At 44.0% G+C, this 23,592-nt stretch overlaps 1 protein-coding gene across 1 annotated transcript in view; it reads right to left on the bottom strand.

The window, feature by feature from the left end:
- Window positions 1-9,752: 9,752 nt before the first annotated feature.
- LOC145412356 (cytochrome P450 9e2-like) overlaps window positions 9,753-23,592 on the bottom strand; it is a 90,531-nt gene continuing 76,691 nt past the window's right edge. The window contains exons 6-7 of the mRNA XM_080282245.1: window positions 22,325-22,515; window positions 9,753-9,925 (exon numbers count right to left, since the gene is read on the bottom strand). Of these exons, the coding sequence (XP_080138371.1) occupies window positions 9,753-9,925; window positions 22,325-22,515 (364 nt within the window). The remainder of the gene's footprint in view (window positions 9,926-22,324; window positions 22,516-23,592) is intronic.

Below are 23,592 nucleotides of genomic sequence, written 5' to 3'. Positions count from 1 at the left end.
TTATTATTATTATTATTATTATTATTATTATTATTATTATTACTATTAATTTTGTTTTTATAGAGCCAGGATTCCAGGGGCTTGAATGATGAGTGTGTGGAAGCGTGGTCCATTGGACTCGGCAAACTTAGGCTGTCTGGACGTTGCTACTTCTCACCCATTCCTAGGGTGGCAAAGGAGGTCTGGATGATGATGATGATGATGATGATAATTATTATTATTATTACTATTATTATTATTATTATTATTATTATTATTATTATTATTCATAGTAGGAGCAGTAGTAGTAGTAGTAGTTGTTGTTGTTGTTGTTGTTGTTGTTGATGTTGTTGTTGTTGTTGTTGTTGTTGTAGCAGCTGTATTACCAGTAGCAACCACAGACACTTATGAATGTGAGTCTGGCGACAGCAGGATAAAGTTACCCTTCATCCTCAGTCCACCATACTCCTTTCCGAGGAAAGGGAGGGGAATGAAGGAAGTTTGTATAACAGGACAGGTCCACTGCTCTGTTATATCGGTACCACTACATGAAGGAGCCCCTCTCCAGCACCTTCTTTAATTGATCTCAGTGTTCAATTGAACCAAGACTGCACCAGTGTTACACTTCCACCGATGGCAGTAGCCGAGACTTCAGCATTTATTTGCATTCGTATAAACACAAACTAAAAATTATATTATTAAATTTTTGGAGGTGAGGTGGCTGAGTGGTTAGCGTTTCACCTTGTGATACTTATGCTTCTGAATCTAGAGTTCGAAACCTAAACCGTCGTAGGCATTTAGAGTGGGTGATGGTAGTTTGTTCTTTCATACACCAGTACATATAATAGTAGTCTGTGGTTCCATACACACGATTTATACAGGCTTTGATGTACACAAAAATATAGTCACTTAATGTGTACTTTTACATACATCACTCTTTCCCTATGGGTAGGGATTGCATTTGGCCACCATCTTACCTCTGAGGATGAAGGTCCGTTCCTGCAATGCACATAATGTGGACTCTTACAGCAAGTGTACTCGAAATTTTATTCTATTTTTTGCTTAACCCTGGTCTGCCTGATTGAGCAGATCCGTCGGTTGCAGGTAAACAACCGCCCAATGGGATTGCCCCATAATTTCCCTACACTATAGATATTGAATTTGCACCTTAGTGTGACACATACGATGCAGTGTGGGCCTATTCTGCAAGCTGGGAACGTGTCATCCAAATCTAAGCTGGTACTTGAGGAGGGCTGGGTTTTGTCCTGTTCTAAGCAATGCTGGGTGTACCCGATCATTTCTAAGATACCTATGCGCGGATGTCGATCAGAACATTATATTAATAATGTTCTGATCGAGTTGTTGTATCGTCTCGTGCGAAAAGGGAGTATGTAGATATTTCTTGATTGCTAGTGTTTGAATTTGTGGAGGTGGGATATTGTTGCAGAGGGTTTGACAATGTCTGTGATGATTATTTTATGTGCCTATGTGCGTTATGTACCCCTGCCATGTAATGACAGGGACAGGCTGCTACACTGAATTGTGTGGCTGTCATATCAAGGTAGTCTTTGACTACGAGGACCTTAGTTTCAGAAAATAAGTGAGCTGTGGAAGTTGCTTAGGTGCAGGCATTGGTGATGTGTAGTGTTGTTCTGTATGGTTTGCAAGGTGTTGTTTTGGATGCTATGTACGATGGGAGGTAATGCCGGGGAGACATACACGTAGGACATCACTCATCTAATGTACTGTTTGTAGAGGAAAGAGACTTTTATTTTGTTACTCATAGTCTGGCCCTGTAGTTGCCCAGAGTGAGTCCCGGGATGCAAATTCTCTCGATGGCCTGTACATGGTCCTTGAAGGGGAGTCCGGTGTCATATTTCACTCCCCTGGATCTTAGTGGTTGTGTGTGTGTGTGTGTGTGTGTGTGTGTGTGTGTGTGTGTGTGTGTGTGTGTGTGTGTGTGTGTGTGTGTGTGTGTGTGTGTGTGTGTGTGTGTGTGTGTGTGTGTGTCTGTGTCTGTGTCACACGTGCGTTGTTAAGTGTGATGTGAAGGAAGTGCCTGTGTTTACGTTAACGGCTGGTCTTGATTGTAATGGGGTATTTGGTTGGGGTGATCGTCAGCCTGTTGTCCTTGACCCAAGTCTGCGCTGTACTGAGGTAATCTGGTTGCAATGTTCAGGCTGTGTCTGCAATATGGTGTGTAGTTGTTGTGGTGATGTCATATGAATATGAGGCATTGTTTGTGGGTGTTTGGGGTGTGGAAATATCTTATACATGTATCGGCTGACGAGAGTGGATAAGGAAATGGAGCCCTGTGGAACTACGTTAGGGAAATTTCGTGTTTCTGATGGCTTGTCTGGAATGTAACATGTGCTTGCCTATCAGACAAATAGTTGGCAAGAAAGAGCTTGCTGTTTTTTTTTTTTTTTTTCTGATGTGTAGTATATCATGGTGGTTAGTATGCATCAGGGGATGGCATCGAAGGCTTTACTAATATCTATTGTTGTGAAAAGTTCTCGTTGTGTGTGTATCACGTAGGTGATGCCAGCTGATGCTATTTTATGAGATTAGTAAGGTTTTCGTCTAGTGTAGTGCTCTAAATCCTTGTTGTGAAGGAGCAAGTGAGGTATCATGGCATGTAGCTGTTGAGAATGAGGCGTCAGTTATTCTGGACGATGTGCTAAGTAATGTTATGGATCTAAAAGGAAGGGTGTGTTTTGTTTTTGAGGTACGTATACTGATAAATGTTCCGTGTATACAAATACTGGGAATGTTACTATGTTATACGAGTAGTTGCTGATGTCAGTGTCAGCCTGGATACCGTTATAGTTTTCTAGATAATATGTACCTGTTCTGGAATGATTGGTGGTTGCATTGTGGTCGATCTTAAATTTCCAATGTGTATGGTGACTGCTTAAGGAAATGATAATTTATATACTGACTCTTGACATACTCTATAATACAAGTACAGTAATTGGAGACTGACACCAGTGTTAACCACGGTGTTCTCTACGGGTGGTGAGACTGTAACTCTTGTGCTCCTACAAAGCTTTTTAACCGATTAGCTGCACAAAGCCTTTCTAAAAACATTTCCGTTTTCCTGAGCTACACAATCCAGATTCTCGCCTACTCCATGTTTTACGATTTTCGGTTTCCTTATGACACAAATAATGTATTTATGCTTCATGAATGGCCTGATACGGAATGATGCTGTCACTGCCTCGCACAGTGGTCGGCAGCGGCTACTTCCAACCTGCCTGGGAACTGGTTGACCAAAATATGCTCCGATGGCCAAGAAACATGTGAGTTTAGCTCATCACATTGCTTGAACATGGACACCTAAGTTTTCCAGTTTAAGTTCAGTGTAGTAAAAAGATTTATTTATTTTCATGATTTACTTTCATCTTTTGTCAACCAAGCCTGATTTCAAAATTTTTCGAACTTTGTCCCACCTGCCTATAGCAGTATTTCCCCCTGACTCAGTCCTTTCCAGCTGCTACCAATCAAAGAAGATGCTCTGAATCTAACTATTGGATGAGGAAATCAAAAACATTATAAGATGTGTATGTGATTATGTGGGCTAAATAGTAGATATGAAAGTACAATAAGTGTCATTTTGAGGTTAAATGTCAGTATCTTCATGTAGTAATATTGGATGCTACGTATTTATCATGCATTTTCCCTTAGTCCCCTCTGAAAACAAATACGAATTCAAAGGGGGGGGGGATAAGAGAGTACGTTGAGTAGATGGTCGTTGCACGCAATGACGACATTATCTTGATGAAAATGAGTAATATTTTTTCATAAATATACAAAGCCTGATACACATAAAATATATATTATCCCTTTGGAGCTTTCCTCCATTACATACCTCTTTGCGACATTCGTTGGGTCTGACAAACCCATTTTTGGAAAAATGAAAAAGCACATTTATAATCAAACTTTAATGGATATGAAGAAATATACACAAAAATTAACCTCTCTACTTTGATCTGAAGCCCCAAATAACTATATTAAAAGAACACCTATTTCTTCAGGGGTGACCAAAGAAAAACACAAAAAATGGCAAAACTTACCATAGGGGTATAGAGTAAAATCTAATAATCTTATAAGAATAACACTTCAGACTTATCTTTCACTTCACAGTCTTACAGGTCCCTGAAGAATCTGCTGTGGCCGCCACAGCCCTTTGGCACATTCATTTACTGTGACAGAGGCGAAAAAAGGGGGCCATATTTTGGATGTGGTACCCCCAAAATAGATATATAGAAAAAAAAAAAAAAACAGAGAGAGAGCCAAGCAACACTACCTTCCCTGTCCGCTACTAGACAAATGCTGAAGGTACTGGAGCGGACAGCCGCGCTTCCCCTAAACCCATGCAGTTATTACATGATTTCCATAGTGTCGGGTCTGACACACCCAACAGATGCCCAGAAGGGTTAATACAGGTATCCGAGTCTATGTTGGTATATAATGTTATGCGTATATATCTATATGAATGTACCAGTTTCAAGACGTATTATTTGTATGCAAATGTATGGACTACATGGGAAAAAATGCTGTATGTGTTATTTGAAAGGTAAATGTATGTATTTTACTGGTCACGATAGGGAGTTCTCGTATTTGTAATTTTCTCAGTCTTCAACGAAAACTGACTGTAAACTGCATGAGTTCATAGACTTGTGAGTACATTTACCAGCTGTGTATTGCATGCACTGACACGTGACAGCAGCATGGTTGCATGAAGGCAGCTGACATACTTTAAAGCTCCCGGGTATTACTGCTCCCAGATTTTATTACTAAGCCTCCTTGACTGACGTCAAATCTAGTGGTGGAAATAGTCGTCAGTATGCGACAACACTAACGAATTTGTAAAATATTTTTTATTATTTTTATACGAGGCAGGAGGAACCAAAGGCCAGGAACTTGCGAACTGTTCCTTCCAAGAAAAAACAAAAGAGAGCCAAATTCAAGTTCCATTCATTTCGAGATGCTTGGACACACTGAGTTTGAAAGACTGGAGATCATAGGAAGTAGGAAATACAGACGGAGGGAGGCAGTTCCAGAGTTGACTAGTTGCAGAAATGAAGGATTGGAAGTAATTGTTAACTCCTGAATCAGAGCATTGGACAGAAAGGGATGAGAGTTGGTTGCTAAACGGGTGCAACGAGACTGTCGTAGAGGTGGAGGGATGCAAGCAGACAGTTCAGGGGAGCACTGTCCACTGAAGCAGTGATATAAAAGAGACACAGATGCAACAGTGCGGCGAAGAGACAGAGGTTGAAGGGAGCCAGTAAGAGCAGAAGAGTTAATGAGACGAATAGCTTTTGACTCCACCCTATTGAGAAGGGCTGTATGTGGGAAGCTTCCCCACACATGAGTTGTACTCCACACAGGGGCGAATAAAATCCGTGTATAAAGTCAACAATTGTGCAGGTGTAAAGAAGGTATGGAGTCGGCTTAGCACACCTAATCTCTTGGAAGCAGAGTTTACAAGAGATGTAATATGATCTTTCCGAGATAAATCCTGAGAGAATAAAGCCCCAAGTATGTTTATGGATGATGCAGGATTGAACTGGATATTATTAAACATTAGTGGGTACTCCTGTGGAAGATTTTTTCGAATTGATAGGTGTAAGAACTGAGTCTTTGATTCACTAAAAATAACAAGATCACTTTTACCCAGTCAGAGGTACAAGACAAGTCAGACATTAGGTTTGCCATAGCTTCATCCCTTGTTTGTTGAAGTAACTGCTGAGATGGACATTGCGGGAACTGAATGGAAAGGTGAAGGGTGGAATCATCAGCGTATGAGTGGATACGATTAATTGTACAGCCAAGGTCATTGATGAAAAAAAAAAAAAAAAAAAAAAAGGAGTTGGTGATAGGAATTTTAAGGAATTTTAAATATTTCCTGAAATGCTTAAGGTGGAAAATGATGAGCTGATGAATGTGCTTTTGAAACTTTTTAATGTGGCATGGGATAATGGTGCAATTCCAGAAGAGTAGAAAAATGGAGTGATTATAAAAATACCTAAAAAGGGAGAATTAATTGTGTTTGGAAATTGGAGGGGGGATAACTTTGACACATGTAGTTGCAAAAGTCTTTTCCAAAATCTTCTTGAACAGAACAGAGAAGAACAAGCGGGATTTAGAGAGGGTCGAGGTTGTAATGATCAGATTTTTGTTGTAAAACATCTTATGCAACAAGCTAATAAGATGAAAATGCCACTTAGTATGTGTTTTGTGGATTTTGAGAAGGCGTTTGATAGTGTTTCACGTGGAGCTATATTGAAAATTATGAGATTCTATGGTATTCCAGAAAAGAGTGTTAATATTATAAGAAGCCTGCATGAAGGTACTTTTTGTAAGGTAATGGTGGGTGGTTCTTTTAGGGATCCACTTGAAGTTAGGTCAGGAGTGATTCATGGAGGAGTTCTTTCGCCTCTGCTGTTTGTTTTGGTTATGAGAAAGGATGTAAGGAGAACAGGTGCAGGAATAAACTGGAAAGAAAATAAGAGGCTGATAGATTTAGACTATGCTGATGATACTGTACTGATTTGCGGAAGTATTCACGAGATGCAGAGGGTGCTTGATTGTCTGGTGGAGGAAAGAGAAAAAGTGGGATTGGTAATAATTGTGGAAACACTGAAATTATTATTATGAACGTGGAGAACCAAATCGATTGTGTAATTGGGAATAATGTGGCGAAGAATGTAGAAAATTTTAAATATCTGGGTACGATTGTATCATCTAATGGATCATTAAACAATGACATTGAGGAGAGGATTTGACAGGCTTGCCGAGGAGTTGGAATGTTGAAATCTGTTTGGAATAATAATATGCTTTAGGTACGTACTAAAGTAAAAATTTACGCGTCCATGGTTAGACCAATTTTAATTTATGGGCATGAGTCATGGTACAGTACAATTGCAACAGATCAGAGAGTACAAGGATCTGAGAATAAAATACTAAGAAGGATACTTGGGGTAAAGTGGGAAGAGAGAGTTATAAATAAAAGAATAAGGGACATTACAAGAGTGGAACTAGTTGATGAATATGTGAAGCTGTCTCGCTGGAAATGGCTGGGGCACATATATAGAAAAGAAGGCAGTTTAATACAGGATGTGCCAGAGTGGACTGCTAGAGGAAGAAGAGGCAGAGGTAGGCCGAGGGAAACCTGGTTGAGGATAATGAAAAGAGAAGCAGGAGAGGAGTCTTGGTGGGACCTGAAGGAGATTGCAAGAGACAAATATTGGTAGAGATAGATCATCGAGGCCCTATGTATCCCGAGGGATGCCACAGAAAATGATTGATTGATTGACTGGTGATAGGACAGAGCCCTGAGGAACACAGTATTGATAGATCTAGGAGAAGAATGGTGGCCGTCTACAAACAGCAGCTACAGAACGACCAGAAAGGAAGCTATAGATGAAGGCACAAACAGAAGTAGAGAAACCGTAAGAGGGGAGTTTGGAAATTAAAGATTTATGCCAGACTCGATCGAAAGCCTTTGAGATGTCAAGTGCAATGGCAAAGCTTTCGCCAAAGTCCCGAAAGGAGGATGACCAGGAGTCTGAAAAGGAGGTTAGAAGATCGCCAGTGGAGCGTCCCTGCCAGAACCCATACTGACGATCAGAAAGAAAGATGGGATAGGAAAGATCCTTATTTATTTTATTTTTTTGTTAAGAATAGACTCGAAAACTTTTGAGACACAGGATATTAATGCAATTGGACGAGAGTTAGAGGGTTGGGAATGATCACCCTTCTTTGGGACTGGCTGAATAAGAGCCAACTTCCAGCAAGAAGGAAAGGTACAAGTTGATAGATAAAGGCGAAAGAATTTACCGAGGCAGGGTGAAAGCACAGTTCTTCAGGACAACAAGCCCATATGCTTGTTAGTATTGAGACCAGTGATGGCAGAAAATACATCAGTTGAAGAAATTTTAATGTCAGTCGCGAGGAAGTCAGAGGGGGGAAGTGATGGAGGAACTGCACTGGAATCGTCTAAGGTGGAATTGGAGGAGAAAGTGTGAGTGAAGAGATCTGCTTTATCAGTAGAACAAATAGCTACAGAGCCATCAGAGCAGAAAAGAGGAGGGAAGGATGATGAGGTAAAGTTCTTAGAAAGGTTTTTGGCAAGGTGCCAGAAGGAACGAGAAGAATTTGAGTTGGAGCTGAGAGCATTTAGTACGGATGATTTTTTTTTTTTTTTTTTTTTTTTTAGCAGTGTGAAGAACAGACTTAACACGATTCCGGGCAGAGGCATAAAAAAGATGTTATTCAGGGGTGGATAAGCTACGGTACCTTTTATAGGCCTTCTTGTTGTGAACAGCATTAAAACAAGCGTGATTAAACCAAGGCATTTTACATTAGTCAAAGGTTATGAGAAAGGAATGTATGCTTCCATGCCCGAGAGAATAACCTCCGTAATGCGCAAGACACTGAGATGGCTCCCGGCAGTGGAAGGAATAATCATTCCAGGAAAAATCAAAGAATTACTGCTGATACCATATCCAATAATTAGCTACATCAGATGTTTTATGGAGGGGCTGGGGGGGTCTGTTACAAACCCAGGTGCATTATACTAAATTCTGATTATGGATACCCAACAGAGGGATGTGTTCATAATACAGTCTTTCAATGTTTCATGTGATTTTGCATACCTTGAGAGTTGAGTGGTAAACGTTTAATATGTTCAACTAAAAAAGTTAGCTAAACCGACATTTTCGTTCATTTTATACGAAGTTCGTTCGGTGGATTAGGGTCTTGATGGTCGCTCTATCCGAAGTTCGGAATAACGAGGTACGATATAGCAAGGATATGAGATGATGGCTCCAATAATTAGTTGACTGTGTTCTAGTAGATAATATTTTTTTTTTCTAAACTTTCTCACTTGTTAACTCTTACTCTGCTGTGTGATCTTTAACTTCTCATGCAATTTTTTCATCAGTCAGCTTTTCTTCTAAGATAATCATGTTGATATCTCTTCTCACACTTTGCTTTCACAGGCGTTTACCTGAATAAACTTAACGTTCTGAGCTTCAAACAACTCACTCCCTACAGCGTAATTCTGTATTTTGTCATTTAAAACGAAAACCAAGTGCTGTCCCCTGCATATGGTGAATAATTTTTTGCAAGTAATTTAACTGTAAATTATCCTTGTCATTGCGTTTGCTCATGTTGCTTTTCTTTCTCTTTGTGTACTCCTCAGCATCACAATTCCCTTCCTTGGATTAACCACTACATTCCGATGACGTATATTCTATTTTATTCCTAATGCTTCCAGACGATTCTGTTCGGTTCAGGAGATACTTTTGATTTAGAAGGCTTTAACAGAGACGTAAATAATCATTCCAAAACAAGAAATATCCTTTACGTGCACAAAGCCCGATGCAGTTAGCAAAAATACACACACACACACACACACACACACACACACACACACACACACACACACACACACTGCTCGCTGGTGCAGACACTGCTCGCTGGTGCAGTGGTAACGTTCTCGCTTGCCAACTGGTGGACGGGAGTTCGCGCCTCGCTCAGGTTCCGAAAAGTTTCACTGACGAAGTGGGTGGTTACTGTCCCCCTTGAGCAAGGGGATGGGTGTGTGCGTGTGTGAAGGTCACAGCCTTGCCCTTAGATCGGACTATATGAGCTCTCAGCTCCCTTCCGGGAGGGTAAAAGCTGACGATCACGACCATCAAGTGATCCTGACCGACCCGGTGAATTACACACACACACACACACACACACACACGTCACAATTACGCCATAGGATTTAGGGGTTTAAGAAGGAGTTTGGAACCCTTCTTAGGCCGGATCACAATTGAAGCTCTGTCGATGATAATTTCCTCATGACCCGCAGCCACAGCGAACTCAGCGGCCAGCACGAGTTTGGCCAGAGCGATCTTCACTTCCATCAGGGCGAACCGCATTGCTGGAAGGAAACATCGTCATTATCATCATCATCATAAATGTGCTCGTCCTGATAGAACTGCATTCCTAGAAGGAAAAATTATCGTCATCATCATCATCATCATCAAAGTCCTCGTACTGATGGAACCGCATTGCTGGAGGGAAAGATTATGATGTTAGGGCCATATTATTAACACTCAGTGTAGGCAGGTGTGCGTTCCAAATATCTAATGGTTATTTATGGAACATTTGTTTTCAGATATGGTCAGGTCACATATTAGAGAGTAGAGTCACCAGGGTGAGGCATGCGTTGTCATCGTCATCCAGTAAATATCGTGACGAATTAGGAACTTGCCAACACTTTCGTATTATATTCATAAATTCTATGTCAAGGTGCCTTTGTTTATGAATTTATAATAACTCAGAATCACCAAATAGTTTAGAATTTAAATAGAATCAAGGAGAAGAAGAAAAAAAAAGAAAAGGAAGAAGGAGAAGAAGAAGGAGAAGAAGAAGAAGAAGATGGAGGAGGAGAAGGAGGAGGAGGAGGAGGAGGAGGAAGAGGAGGAGGAGGAGGAGGAGGAGGAGGAGGAGGAGGAGGAGGAGGAGGAGGAGGAGGAGGAGGAGGAAGAGGAGGAGGAGGAGGAAGAGGAGGAGGAGGAGGAGAAGAAGAAGAAGATGAAGATGAAGATGAAGAAGAACATAAGAATTTTAGAAGAAGAAGTGGAAGAATTTTAGAAGAACAATATTAGAAGAGGAAGTAGAAGATGAAGATGATGATGATGATGATGACGATGATTAATTTTAGAAGAAGAAGAAGAAGAATTTTAGAAGAAGAAGAAGAAGAAGAATTTTAGAAGAAGAAGAGGAAGAAGAATTTTAGAAGAAGAAGAAGAAGAATTTTAGAAGAAGAAGAAGAATTTTAGATAAAAAAGAAGAAGAATTTTAGAAGAAGATGAAGAATTGCCCAGAATATGGAACATCCTTGCTGCAAACAGTCCGATATTTTGTCCACACGAGCAGAGGACACTTGTTGTTATGAAGTAATGAAGATATCCTGGAAAATACCTTAATTTAGATATATATGTGCTTCAAACTCACTGTCTATAGCGTGGTTTCTCACAATTCTTTGTAACTGAAACGTAATGTGCTCAGACATGACGTGTTGAGACTAATCGTATGGGAGGACTTGATGACAAAAATTTTGGTCTTGTCTTTTGCTCTTAACCTTGATCTGCTCTGAAATTCAAATGAAACGCCGATAACTGTGGCCTTGAGCTCTACACGCAAAGCGTCGCTCAGTATGCATCCACAAGCCTAGCCATACAACCTCCAAGACATTTGACCTGATATGACCTTGACTTTTGAACCCCTCGATCTTGATAATCTAATCAATTCATCGTCCCTTCAGTCTGTATTACTAACAAAAGTCTGGTTGAATCCATTGAAGGGTTCGGGAGATATTGCGCCCACAAGGAAAAACTGAGTCAAGTCCATATATTTTTGTGTGTCCGGTTCTGGGCATAGGCTTCACAGTCTGCTCCCAAGGCCCAGAAGTTCTACATACCATACACCTCCACCCACATGTCACCACTTCGGCATTGATACCCACCATCCATATTGAATACATGTCTCATACATGACTGGCGTATTGGTATTAGTGGGGGTATTTTTATGTCATGTCTGCGAGTCTTTCAGTAGATCAGTAAAGTCAGTTTTATGAAATTCATATCCTGAAACTGTTCCCTGTCTCAGCGAGGATTCGAACCTGGGTCTGTTAGGCCTGCAGGCCACCTCTCTACTGATTCAGCCACAACCTCCCCCTGTATGACCTTGACTTTTTGACTTAGCTAACCTAATCATTTCATCGCCCATTGATTTTGTATCACACATAAATTTGTCGAAATCCTTCAGGGAGTTCAGAGTATATTGCGCCCACACTCGTATGACTTTGACCTTTGACCCTTTGACCTGGCTGACCTAATTAGTTCATCGCCCCTTTATTCTGTATCACTGACAGAATAATCCATCGAAGTGTTATGGAGATATCGCACCCACACCCATATGCCCTTGACATTGCTGACCTAATCAGTTCATCATCCCTTCATATGGTATCACTGGCAATATTTTTTTATAGAAATCCGTGGTTGGGTTCGGGAGATATCGTGTCCACACCCATGTGACTCTGAACTTGGGCACAACGTTGCTGACAAAAGTAGTTCATCATCCTATTATACTGTATCTCAGACAAAAGTTTGGTTGAAATCTTTTATACGCTTCCGGAGATTATGACCACACCTATAAGACCTTGACCTTGACCCCGTGAGCTTGCTAACCCTATCAGTTTATCGTCCTTTCATACTGTATCACTGACAAAAGTTTCGTTGAAATCTGTCAAGTTCAAGAGGTGTCGTGCCTACATACATATGACCTTGACCTTTGACTGCTTCATCTTGCTGACCTAATAAATTCTTCGTGCAGTCATACTGTATCACTGATAAAGTCTGGTCAAAATCCGTCAAGGGGTTCAAGAGATATTGCACCCAGAATGCTAAACTAATTCGACCCTATATGACCTAGCCCTTTGACCCCTTGACCTGACATAATCAGTTTATCATCCTTTCATACTGAATCACTCATAAAAGGTTGGTCGAAATCCATCGAGGGGTTTAGGTGATACCGCGCCCACACCCACATGACCTTGATCTTGACCCCGTGTCCTTACTGAGCTAATCAGTTCAATGACCTTGATCTTGACCCCGTGTCCTTGCTGAGCTAATCAAATGACCTTGATCTTGACCCCGTGTCATTGCTGAGCTAATCAGTTCATTGTCCCTTCATACCATATCACAGAAAATGTTTTGTCGAAATCCATCGAGGTGTACAGGAAATATCTCACCCACTCATATGACCTTGACCTATAACCCCTTGACCCTGGTGACCTAACTGGTTCATCATTCTTTCATACTGTATTAGTGAATAATGTCTGGTTGAAATCCGTCAAGGGGTTCAGTAGATATCTCGCCCTCAGAAATAAAATAAGTTGACCTAATATGATATTCACCTTTGACCCCTTGACCTGGCTGACCTTATCAGTTTACCATCCCTTAATTCTGTTTAACTGATAAAACTTTGCTCAGAAACTGTTAAGGGGCTCAGGCGGTATTGCATGACATCCATGACCTTGACCTTTGACCCTTTGACCTTGCTGACCCAATCAGTTCGTCATCTCTTCATATTGTATCACTGGCAAAAGTTTGCTCGAAATCCGTCAAGTTGTTCAAGAGATATAATGCCCACACCCATATGACCTTGACCTTGCTGACCTAATCAGTTCGTTGTCCCTTCATGCTGTATCACTGACAAAAGTTTGGTCAAAATCTGTTGAGAGTTTCAGGAGATACCGCACACACTGGGATAGATTAAGTTGACCTCATGTGGCCTTGACCTTTAATCTTTTAACCTAACTGACCTATCAGATCATCGCCTCTTACTGCATCACTGACAAAAGTTTGGTGGAAGTCCGTCGATGAGTTCAGGAGATATCGCGTCCAAAATAGTGTTAAGGACATATGGACCTAAGCACTAATGAATGCACGCACGGACGGACAGACCAATCACTTAATGCCTCCTCCACCATAGGTGGGTGGAGGCATAATTAATTAATCCTTACCTCACCCAAAACCCATCCACCACGATTAGTTGATAATGCCTGAAAAGTGTAAGCTGACCGTACCTAATAACCGTTGCCTTTGTTCTGTTGTTCTGAAAACAGAGTAATTTATCCCTGTTTAACCATGTAATGCTGAGTAGAATTAGGCTCGACTTCTCGTTCCTATTTCACCCAACGTGGAGCGGGGTCCTCTTTCGAGACCGGAGCTAGTGCAATAAAGAGAGGCAGGACATAAAAACTCTCGGCAACACCATACACATCTATTACCACAGTCAGACACAGGACAATTCAGCAGAGATTACAACACAATATAGAGCAATATAAAACCTTATCTAAGATATGTATATCTCGCAGGATACTTGCTTTCTAGATACTAATGACAACACGACAATCCTAGTGTATTAGGAGTGCAGTAAATACAGTTGCGCGCAGAGCGCGGAGGGGGGGAGGAGGAGGAGGGGAGGGTTTGTGATTCACTAGGAAGAGATAGGGGAGGCGCGGAGAGTGAATTAAAACGGCGAGGAGAAAGTTATGGTAATATTGGAAGATGCCCGATATTAGCAGGGGAGTTTATATGGTTTCTGTTAGTAAAGGTACTTTGGCAAATAACTCTGATTCTTGATTTGGCTTTAATAGCGTGAGCGAGTAATAGAGAGGGTTTTTAGGGGTAGCGTGCAGAGGGAGGGAATATTATTAATACTTCCTTTCTTGATATTTCCTCGTTAGAGTGGGAACATGTCTCTTTAGGCACAGGCTTATTAATTACACATCTGTCAGAGAGGTCTTCCAGGTATGGTCCATAGAATCTCGCTTCACAACGCGGAACAAGGGCGGAATACTCTTAATACTACTTTCACAATATTACTTCGCGGCTAGATAACATTTCTTCCTCACAGTCTTTCTTTCAGCAATGGGGATATGTCTTTATAGATATCCGGGGTGGCACTCGCACATATATTCACTCAGATCTTAGTCCACATTCTCGACCTCTAACTTCTCATTGTGATCTGTTTTACCCCGATATACATCACATAGTTTCACTGCACAATACTGGTTCTAGGAGAGAGATAGTCACACCTAACCTATATCACTAATATTACATTATCACCCGTATTCTCTTAAGAAAGGAGACGGGGGCACGACATTGGTGATCCGGCTGAGTTTGGGGTGCCGTCAAGACAGGGCGAACTGAGAGGACACGGGGCGGCTCGCAAGGGCGTCCTCTCGTGTCCGGGACTCTCGGTGGCTTCCGGACTGGGCTCCGGCGTAAGGCCCTTGGGACTGGGGCCAAACAGGTCCCGGAACCTCTGGGTCAGGTCCCGGCGTCGTGGGGGCGTGGCGAGGTCTCGCCCGGGTGTCCTAGGGAGGGCCGAGAGAGGCGACGGGCTGCGGTCTCCCACATCCAGAGGCGCCGTCAGGGGAGGACTACGGCAGCGACTGTCACTGGGGCCCTACAGGTGTGTCTGCTCTAGGGCCAGGCGTAAAGAACAGAGACCGGGGGAGGCTGGGAGGTCTGTCCGGGATGTTCTGGGACAGGACACCTGGAGTTCAATCTCCGGTTGTGGAGACGTCCCTCTCCTAGCTATGCCCTGGGAACGACCATAGATCGTCTCTACCTGGACACTGGGGGAGCGACCATTGATCGTCTCTATCCGAACACTGTGGGAGCGACCATTGATCGTCTCTACCGGGACACTGTGGGAGCGACCATTGATCGTCTCTACCTGGACACTGTGGGAGCGACCATTGATCGTCTCGACTGGAGCACTAAGGGAGCGACCATTGATCGTCTCTACCTGGACACTGTGGGAGCGACCATTGATCGTCTCAACCGGAACCCTAAGGGAGCGACCATTGACCGTCTCTACCTGGACACTGTGGGAGCGACCATTGATCGTCTCAACCGGAACACTAAGGGAGCGACCATTGATCGTCTCAACCGGAACACTAAGGGAGCGACCATTGATCGTCTCTACCTGGACACTGTGGGAGCGACCATTGATCGTCTCAACCGGAACCCTAAGGGAGCGACCATTGATCGTCTCTACCTGGACACTGTGGGAGCGACCATTGATCGTCTCTACCTGGACACTGTGGGAGCGACCATTGATCGTCTCTACCTGGACACTGTGGGAGCGACCATTGATCATCTCTACCGGAACCCTAAGGGAGCGACCATTGATCGTCTCTACCTGAACACTGCGGGAGCGACCATTGATCGTCTCAACCGAAACACTGTAGGAGCGACCATAGATCGTCTCTACCCGAGGGGCGCTGTCTGGAGTACTGTTTCTGACTCCACCCCTAGCCAGCTCAGTGATTCCGCCACGCGAAGGTAGTGTCTTTCGCCTACGGTGGCTGCGGCGTGGTGGCTGTATGTCACAGGGGCGCACGGCCCGGGCTGACATGCGTCGTTGTTGCCCGGAGTGGTGGTGGCTGGTGGCGGCTACCCCGTGGGGTCGGTGTGGGGGTGTCGGCATACTTGTGGGCGAACTCTGTTGTTCCTGGTTCACCCTATCGTCGGGGATACTATAGTATTCTCCGGGAGTTTCCTCGGGAGTACTGTCAAAGCCACGCATTTCACCACCCTGTTCTTGTAAAAAGTCACGTCCCCGTGGCTGGAGGTGGAACGCTAGTGTGTTGGGAGTGGCGTAGACGGGCTGGAGGTGTCGCAGTGTGTTCTGCCAGGCGATAGTGTAGGAATTTTCCTCTTGTGCTGGGTCGTAGGTGAGGAAGAGTGCGGAGGGGGCGGTGGTCGACTGGAGGATGTTTAACAGGTGGTGTGGCCCGCGGAGTCGGTGGTTCCTGTTTAGGGTAGGGGCCCATACGGCTCACTTGATCCTCATGTTGCTTGGTATGGCTGTCAGTGTGGTTGGAGACTGAATGCTGGACAGTGTGGGTGAAGTCCGGGTTTTGTGTCGTGGTAATGCGGCGTTGAGTCTCTGGGGAGTACAGGTAGAGGGGATTTGGGCCTGATGTAGCTTGACGGTGTGTGTATATCGGGTGGGTGGGCATAAGAGTCAGCCGGAGGGGGTGGTGGTGGTGGTTCTGAGGGTGGGTGTGGGTGGGGAAGCAGGCGTGTGGGGTGGGCGGGGTCGGTTAGCGCGGGCCGTCGCGCACGTTGGGGACGCGGAAGAAGGTGAGAACGTCGGAATGGGCGTGCGTAGGTGTGGAGGGGAGAGGGCGGTGGTAGTGGGTTGTCCTGCGGGGGTGGCGGGGTGGGCAGGGCACGTGGGCTTGGGTGGAAAGGGTGAGGTGGCGGAGGGAAGGGGTGAGGGTGAGCGAGGCGTGGCGGGTGAGATGTCAGGTGAGGTGCAGGGGGTTGTGGAGGCGATGGAGGCTGAGGTGGTAGGGGAGGTGGAGGGGGATGGCGAGGAGGAACCATCGCACTCGTATGTGGAAGTGACAGGCGGTGCGGGAGCAGGGGGGGGTTGGGGTTGTGAGGTCGGTAGTGGTGATGAGGTGGCAGGAGAGTTGGCTTGGAGGGTAGGTGACGAGGAGGGAGTGCGATCTTGTGGCGCCATCCCGGTGTTTGGTGGTGGAGTGGTCTGGGCGGTAGCAGGGCTCTGTGCTAGCGGTGTGGGGTGGGCGGTGGGTACGAAGCTAGGGGATGGTGCGGGTGTGGGGGCGATGGCGGACGGTGTGCGGTGCTGAACCCGTGGTGGCCTGGCAGGGGCTGTGGAGTGGGATGTGGCAGGTGGTGTGTGCCGTCGGAGCCGAGGAAAGGTGGGGTGAAGTGTAGGGGGAGAGAGAGACGGTGGTGGTGGGGAGATGCGGTCTCGCGGGGTTGTTTGAATGCACTGGGATGAGGAGGAGGGTGTGATAGGGAGGGTGAATGAGTTAACCTTATGGGCGGGGAAAGCGAACGGTGGTGAAGTGATGACGGTGGGTGGCGCGGGGTGGGAGGTGGAAGGCAGTAGATGGGGGGAGGTGGTTTTAGGAAGTAGGTTAGGGGAAGATGTGGAGAGGGTCCTAGGAGGCCTGTGAAGAGGGAGGCCGGTTTTGTGTTGCGGGAGTATAGTGGTGTGTGGGGTGGGAAGGTTAGAACTAGGGGCAGGAATAGGGGAAGGTAGAACAGAAGAGATAGTGAGAGGGGGGGAAAAGGAAAGATAACGTTCTCCTCTGTCGTAGACTGGGGGAGAGGTGAGGTGGCCCCCGCCATTACGGTGGGATGTGGGGGCAGGGGGGCGCTTTTTGTTTTTCCCCTTTTGTTTTTTCTTCCCCTGGGGCTTAGGGGAATTTGCGTATGGTGGGGGGGTTTGTAAGCGCCCTCGTGTCATTTGGCTGCACTGGGCAGCTTCTAGCTGCTCACGGATGTCGTGGATCAGACATCCGTGGTAGCACGGAGAAAATTCCCACGGGTTGATGGTGATGAGGTCAACGGGGAATTGATTTATTTCGCCGATGTGTTGAGGGGTGGCATGGACGGCTAAAAGGCGCTTCATTAAACTGATATCTCTATCCATGTCTCCTGCTGGATCATGGATAGTGAAGTGTTGTCTTACAACACTTGGAAGTACTCTGAGCAGAGTATTAAATGTATGCTGATCCCGGGTTTCTTCATCTGCCTCCGGGTAGGCAACAGTAACCAGGCGTCTTGCTTGTAACAGGGTATTATCTAAATCCCTGTCATATGCAAAACTATCCAATTTGGATAGAGCCACCACTTTCCCTAATGATGGAGTGATGGCTTGGACAGCGAACTTGGTAAAGTTCTGCCAGGTGAGTTCTGGGACGATCTTCGGCGCAATATTTGCTGCGGCTTTACCCAGTAGTGGTAGTGTGCCTGCAACTTTTTGTTGGTCATTTTCAAAGCCAATATCTAGTAAGGGTTTAATTATTGCAAGATATGTGTGTATGTCATACTGGTCAGGGTCAAACTTGGATAACTGAACGTGCGGTTTAGTTGCCATTTTTCCAAATATTTCCTGCTTACCTCTCTTCTACGCTCGGATCTAGAACCACCGCTGGCCACCAGTGTAATGCTGGGTAGAATTAGGCTCGACTTCTCGTTCCTATTTCACCCAACGTGGAGCGGGGTCCTCTTTCGAGACCGGAGCTAGTGCAATAAAGAGAGGCAGGACATAAAAACTCTCGGCAACACCATACACATCTATTACCACAGTCAGACACAGGACAATTCAGCAGAGATTACAACACAATATAGAGCAATATAAAACCTTATCTAAGATATGTATATCTCGCAGGATACTTGCTTTCTAGATACTAATGACAACACGACAATCCTAGTGTATTAGGAGTGCAGTAAATACAGGTGCGCGCAGAGTGCGGAGGGGGGAGGAGGAGGGGGGGGGTTTGTGATTCACTAGGAGGAGATAGGGGAGGCGCGGAGAGTGACTTAAAACGGCGAGGAGAAAGTTATGGTAATATTGGAAGATGCCCGATATTAGCAGGGGAGTTTATATGGTTTTGTTAGTGAAGGTACTTTGGCAAATAACTCTGATTCTTGATTTGGCTTTAAGAGCGTGAGCGAGCAATAGAGAGGGTTTTTAGGGGTAGCGCGCAGAGGGAGGGAATATTATTAATACTTCCTTTCTTGATATTTCCTCGTTAGAGTGGGAACATGTCTCTTTAGGCACAGGCTTATTAATTACACATCTGTCAGAGAGGTCTTCCAGGTATGGTCCATAGAATCTCGCTTCACAACGCGGAACAAGGGCGGAATACTCTTAATACTACTTTCACAATATTACTTCGCGGCTAGATGACATTTCTTCCTCACAGTCTTTCTTTCAGCAATGAGGATATGTCTTTATAGATATCCGGGGTGGCACTCGCACATATATTCACTCAGATCTTAGTCCACATTCTCGACCTCTAACTTCTCATTGTGATCTGTTTTACCCCAATATACATCACATAGTTTCACTGCACAATACTGGTTCTAGGAGAGAGATAGTCACACCTAACCTATATCACTAATATTACATTATCACCCGTATTCTCTTAAGAAAGGAGACGGGGGCACGACATTGGTGATCCGGCTGAGTTAGGGGTGCCGTCAAGACAGGGCGAACTGAGAGGACACGGGGCGGTTCGCAAGGGCGTCCTCTCGTGTCCGGGACACTGTGGGAGCGACCATTGATCGTCTCAACCGGAACACTAAGGGAGCAACCATTGATCGTCTCTACCTGGACACTGTGGGAGCAACCATTGATCGTCTCAACCGGAACACTATGGGAGCGACCATTGATCGTCTCTACCTGGACACAGTGGGAGCGACCATTGATCGTCTCAACCGGAGCACTAAGGGAGCGACCATTGATCGTCTCTACCTGGACACTGTGGGAGCGACCATTGATCGTCTAAACCGGAACCCTAAGGGAGCGACCATTGATTGTCTCTACCTGGACACTGTGGGAGCGACCATTGATCGTCTCTACCTGGACACTTTGGGAGCGACCATTGATCATCTCTACCGGAACCCTAAGGGTGCGACCATTGATCGTCTCTACCTGAACACTGCGGGAGCGACCATTGATCGTCTCAACCGAAACACTGTGGGAGCGACCATAGATCGTCTCTACCCGAGGGGCGCTGTCTGGAGTACTGTTTCTGACTCCACCCCTAGCTAGCTCAGTGATTCCGCCACGCGAAGGTAGTATTTTTCGCCTACGGTGGCTGCGGCGTGGTGGCTGTATGTCACAGGGGCGCACGGCCCGGGCTGACATGCGTCGTTGTTGCCCGGAGTGGTGGTGGCTGGTGGCGGCTACCCCGTGGGGTCCGTGTGGGGGTGTCGGCATATTTGTGGGCGAACTCTGTTGTTCCTGGTTCGCCCTATCGTCGGGGATACTATAGTATTCTCCGGGAGTTTCCTCGGGAGTACTGTCAAAGCCACGCATTTCAAACCATATCCCCTTTCACAAACTATTATTCAGAACTAATCTGACCTGTTTCAGATACAGGGTCGAATATTAGGCTTTGTCCTGTGACCTTTATCTTTGACCGATAGTTTTCAAACTTGAATCACTTTACTCTTTCTCATTCTTGAATTCTTCCACAAAGTTTGGTTACAATCGTATCAAATCTGTGAGTTGACTTTGCCCTTCATCTGTGACCTATTACCTTTTTACGACAAATATAATCATGTGTTCCCTGATGGTCGTCATTATGAGAAATCTGCTGTAATTCCATCCCATAATTATATATATATATATATATATATATATATATATATATATATATATATATTTGGTAAATTACCAATATGCTGGGAATCGAACCAGGGACTCTCAGATGAGAGCCAGGCAGCATACCACTACACCACGACCAGGTAAAAGTTAACTCACGTTGTCACAATCTTGTAACCAACGTCCCTCCGCCCCCACTGTGGGCATCAGTACAGGTTTCTCTCTTCATATATATATATATATATATATATATATATATATATATATATATATATATATATATATATATATATATATATATATATAATCTTGCTGAAAAACAGACGGCTAGCAAAGTAAAAGCTGATGGTAACTACAAAGTGGATCTGTTTAGCAATGAAATTTGCTTATATAATTTAATAGTAAAAAATACAGTAATAATAACGGTTTAGGAAATAAATTTATTTCGAGTCTGATCGGCTGAGAATCGACCTCTGGTTTTATGGACACTGTTCCTGGCATAGAGCCAGTGCAAATCTTGCGTCGCATTATTAAAGGAAAAAAAAAACGGGGGTTTGTGAGAAGGTCTTGGTGGCGACTTTGTTTGGATAAATTTGGGTTAAGTTAGGCTGAACCATGAGTTAGGTGGGGTTAAGGTGAATTAAGTTAGGTTAGAGTAGACTGAACTAGGTTAGGTTAGACTGAACTAGGCTAGATTAGGTTATGTTGAACTAGGTTAAGTTAGATTACGTTACACTAGATTAAGAGAAGTTAGGCTGATATAGGTTAAATCAGGTGTGGTTGAATTAGGTTAGTTTTAGATTTGGTGATGTTAGATATTAGGAAAAAACAGAATATATATCACCTTACCAGTTCAGTTTCTGGGTCCCATTTCAACTGACGTGTGTCAAGTAATCATTATTGACCTTGTTTGCTGTAGATTTAATTAGGATAGCTTAACTGAAGTAAGTTAAGATAGGGCAAGGTAACGTAAGGCTAAGTTAGCACTGGCTAGGTTAGATTTGGTTTATGCTCAGGTTTGGTTAGGTTGGGTAGGGTATCAGTATACAAAAAACACACGACAAGCTACCAATATAATGCATAGGTTCAGTTCCAATGTGTGTAATATGTGCTTCATGTTGACAATGTTTGCCGGTTTAGTTTGGTGAGGTTAGGTTTTAGAATAAGTTTGTTTTGTTTAGGTTAGGTTACGCAGATGGTGATAAGGTTAAGTTAGATTATGTTAGTTTAGATATCAGAAAGCCGAAATCACGTGCCACATAGCAAATGCTTGACGTTAACCTTGTTTGCTGCAAAGTAGGTTAGCTTAGATTAACTAAATTTAGCTTCAGTTGGTTACATTAGCTTTTTGGTTAGGAGAATTATCTTAGGGAGCTTAGGTTAGATCAGGTTAGGTTGTTAGATTATGTTTGGTTAGGAATCAGAAAAGCAAAAACACATGTGACGTTACCAAGACAGTTCTTGGGTCCCACTCCAAAGGGCAGACGAGTGATGTGTTTGATGCTGGCCTTGTTTACAGCCATGTTAGGTTAGGTCACGCTGGATCGGGTTAGGTTAGTATAGATTATGTTAAGTATAAATACACATGTGACGTTACCAAGACAGTTCCTGGGTCCCGCTCCAAAGGGCAGATAAGTGAAGTGCTTGATGTTGGCCTTGTTCTCGGGCATGAAGCGATCTGGACGGAACTTGTCAGGCTGGGGCCAGTAGCGGGGGTCGTGGTGGATACTCCAGATAGGGAACTGTACCATATCTCCTGGCCTTAGCACCACTTCTGTCCCGGGCACTCTAGCCAATCAAATGAACTAACGTTAGAGGGAATCGAACACTTGAGTTTTCCCGGCCATAATCGGGTTAATGGAGTGGCAGTGGTAACAATCATAGTCTCTACTGACTCACTCTCAGCTGAATGAAATCATCTGACATAGCTAGAGTTCAAGACTAGAGTTGTCTGTAACATGAGTGTTATACCTTTCTTAGTCTAACGTGGCCTAAAATTGCATCTATTCATCTGGAATGCTGCATTGCAACAATAGATTAACACTAGAATATGATGCTGATCACGAAGAAGTGCTATGGAAAGTATCCAGAGCCATAATATTGCCTTATTCTGCCACTGAGCTACATGAAACAATCTGCAAAAAAGGACAAGAGTTTGGGCTAAGCTAAGGTGAAAAGAATGTAGTAACACCAGAAATGGTAGAAAAAAATCGTATTTTGATACATAAAATCAAGACGAAAATATTAGGAATTTGTGGTCTATAAATCGTCCACATGAAGGATAGGATATCCAACATTAACTAAGACCCAAAGTCGTAAATATATAAGAAAAAAAAAAAATCCTTCTAGAGCTCACTGCTCTACTGAAGCCTGCATAATTTTAACATTATTGCCACAGTTTTAAAGGAAAAACTAATATGTCTGTAGTGTGAATTTTCAAGCTGTATACACGCCGTGATTCGAAAGGCGGGCTTCTTGGGACGTGGCCAGGCGCAAGTCACAGTATTGTTCAACCCGTCCTCAGGTCTAAATATCTGACTACGGATTGTAAGGGGGAAAAAAAAAGAAAAAAAAAAGGCAACCTGCTTTTTGCTAGGGCACAGATGTAGTACGACAGAGAAAACGCAATGTATTAATATGTGTGGCAGCCATTTCGTTTCCTGCTGCAAATCATGCGAATTAAGCAATATTTACACTAGATTTAGACCGTTTTTAGTATAATTCTTATTTTAGTATTAAGATCCCCCAAAATATAGGACGTCACTAGTTTAGGCGACAACAGAGCAACCACAATGGCTCATTTTCACTTATATTAAAGAGAGCCACACAATTTATATTCTGTATATATATTGTATATTACACAAC

The sequence above is a fragment of the Coenobita brevimanus genome, chromosome 93 (genome assembly GCF_032717465.1).
Source record: "Coenobita brevimanus isolate Jiangsu-jjx chromosome 93, ASM3271746v2, whole genome shotgun sequence".
Classification (NCBI taxonomy): domain Eukaryota; kingdom Metazoa; phylum Arthropoda; class Malacostraca; order Decapoda; family Coenobitidae; genus Coenobita; species Coenobita brevimanus.
Note: the sequence above shows the minus strand (reverse complement) of the source record. Positions and strands in the feature narration are given on the sequence as shown.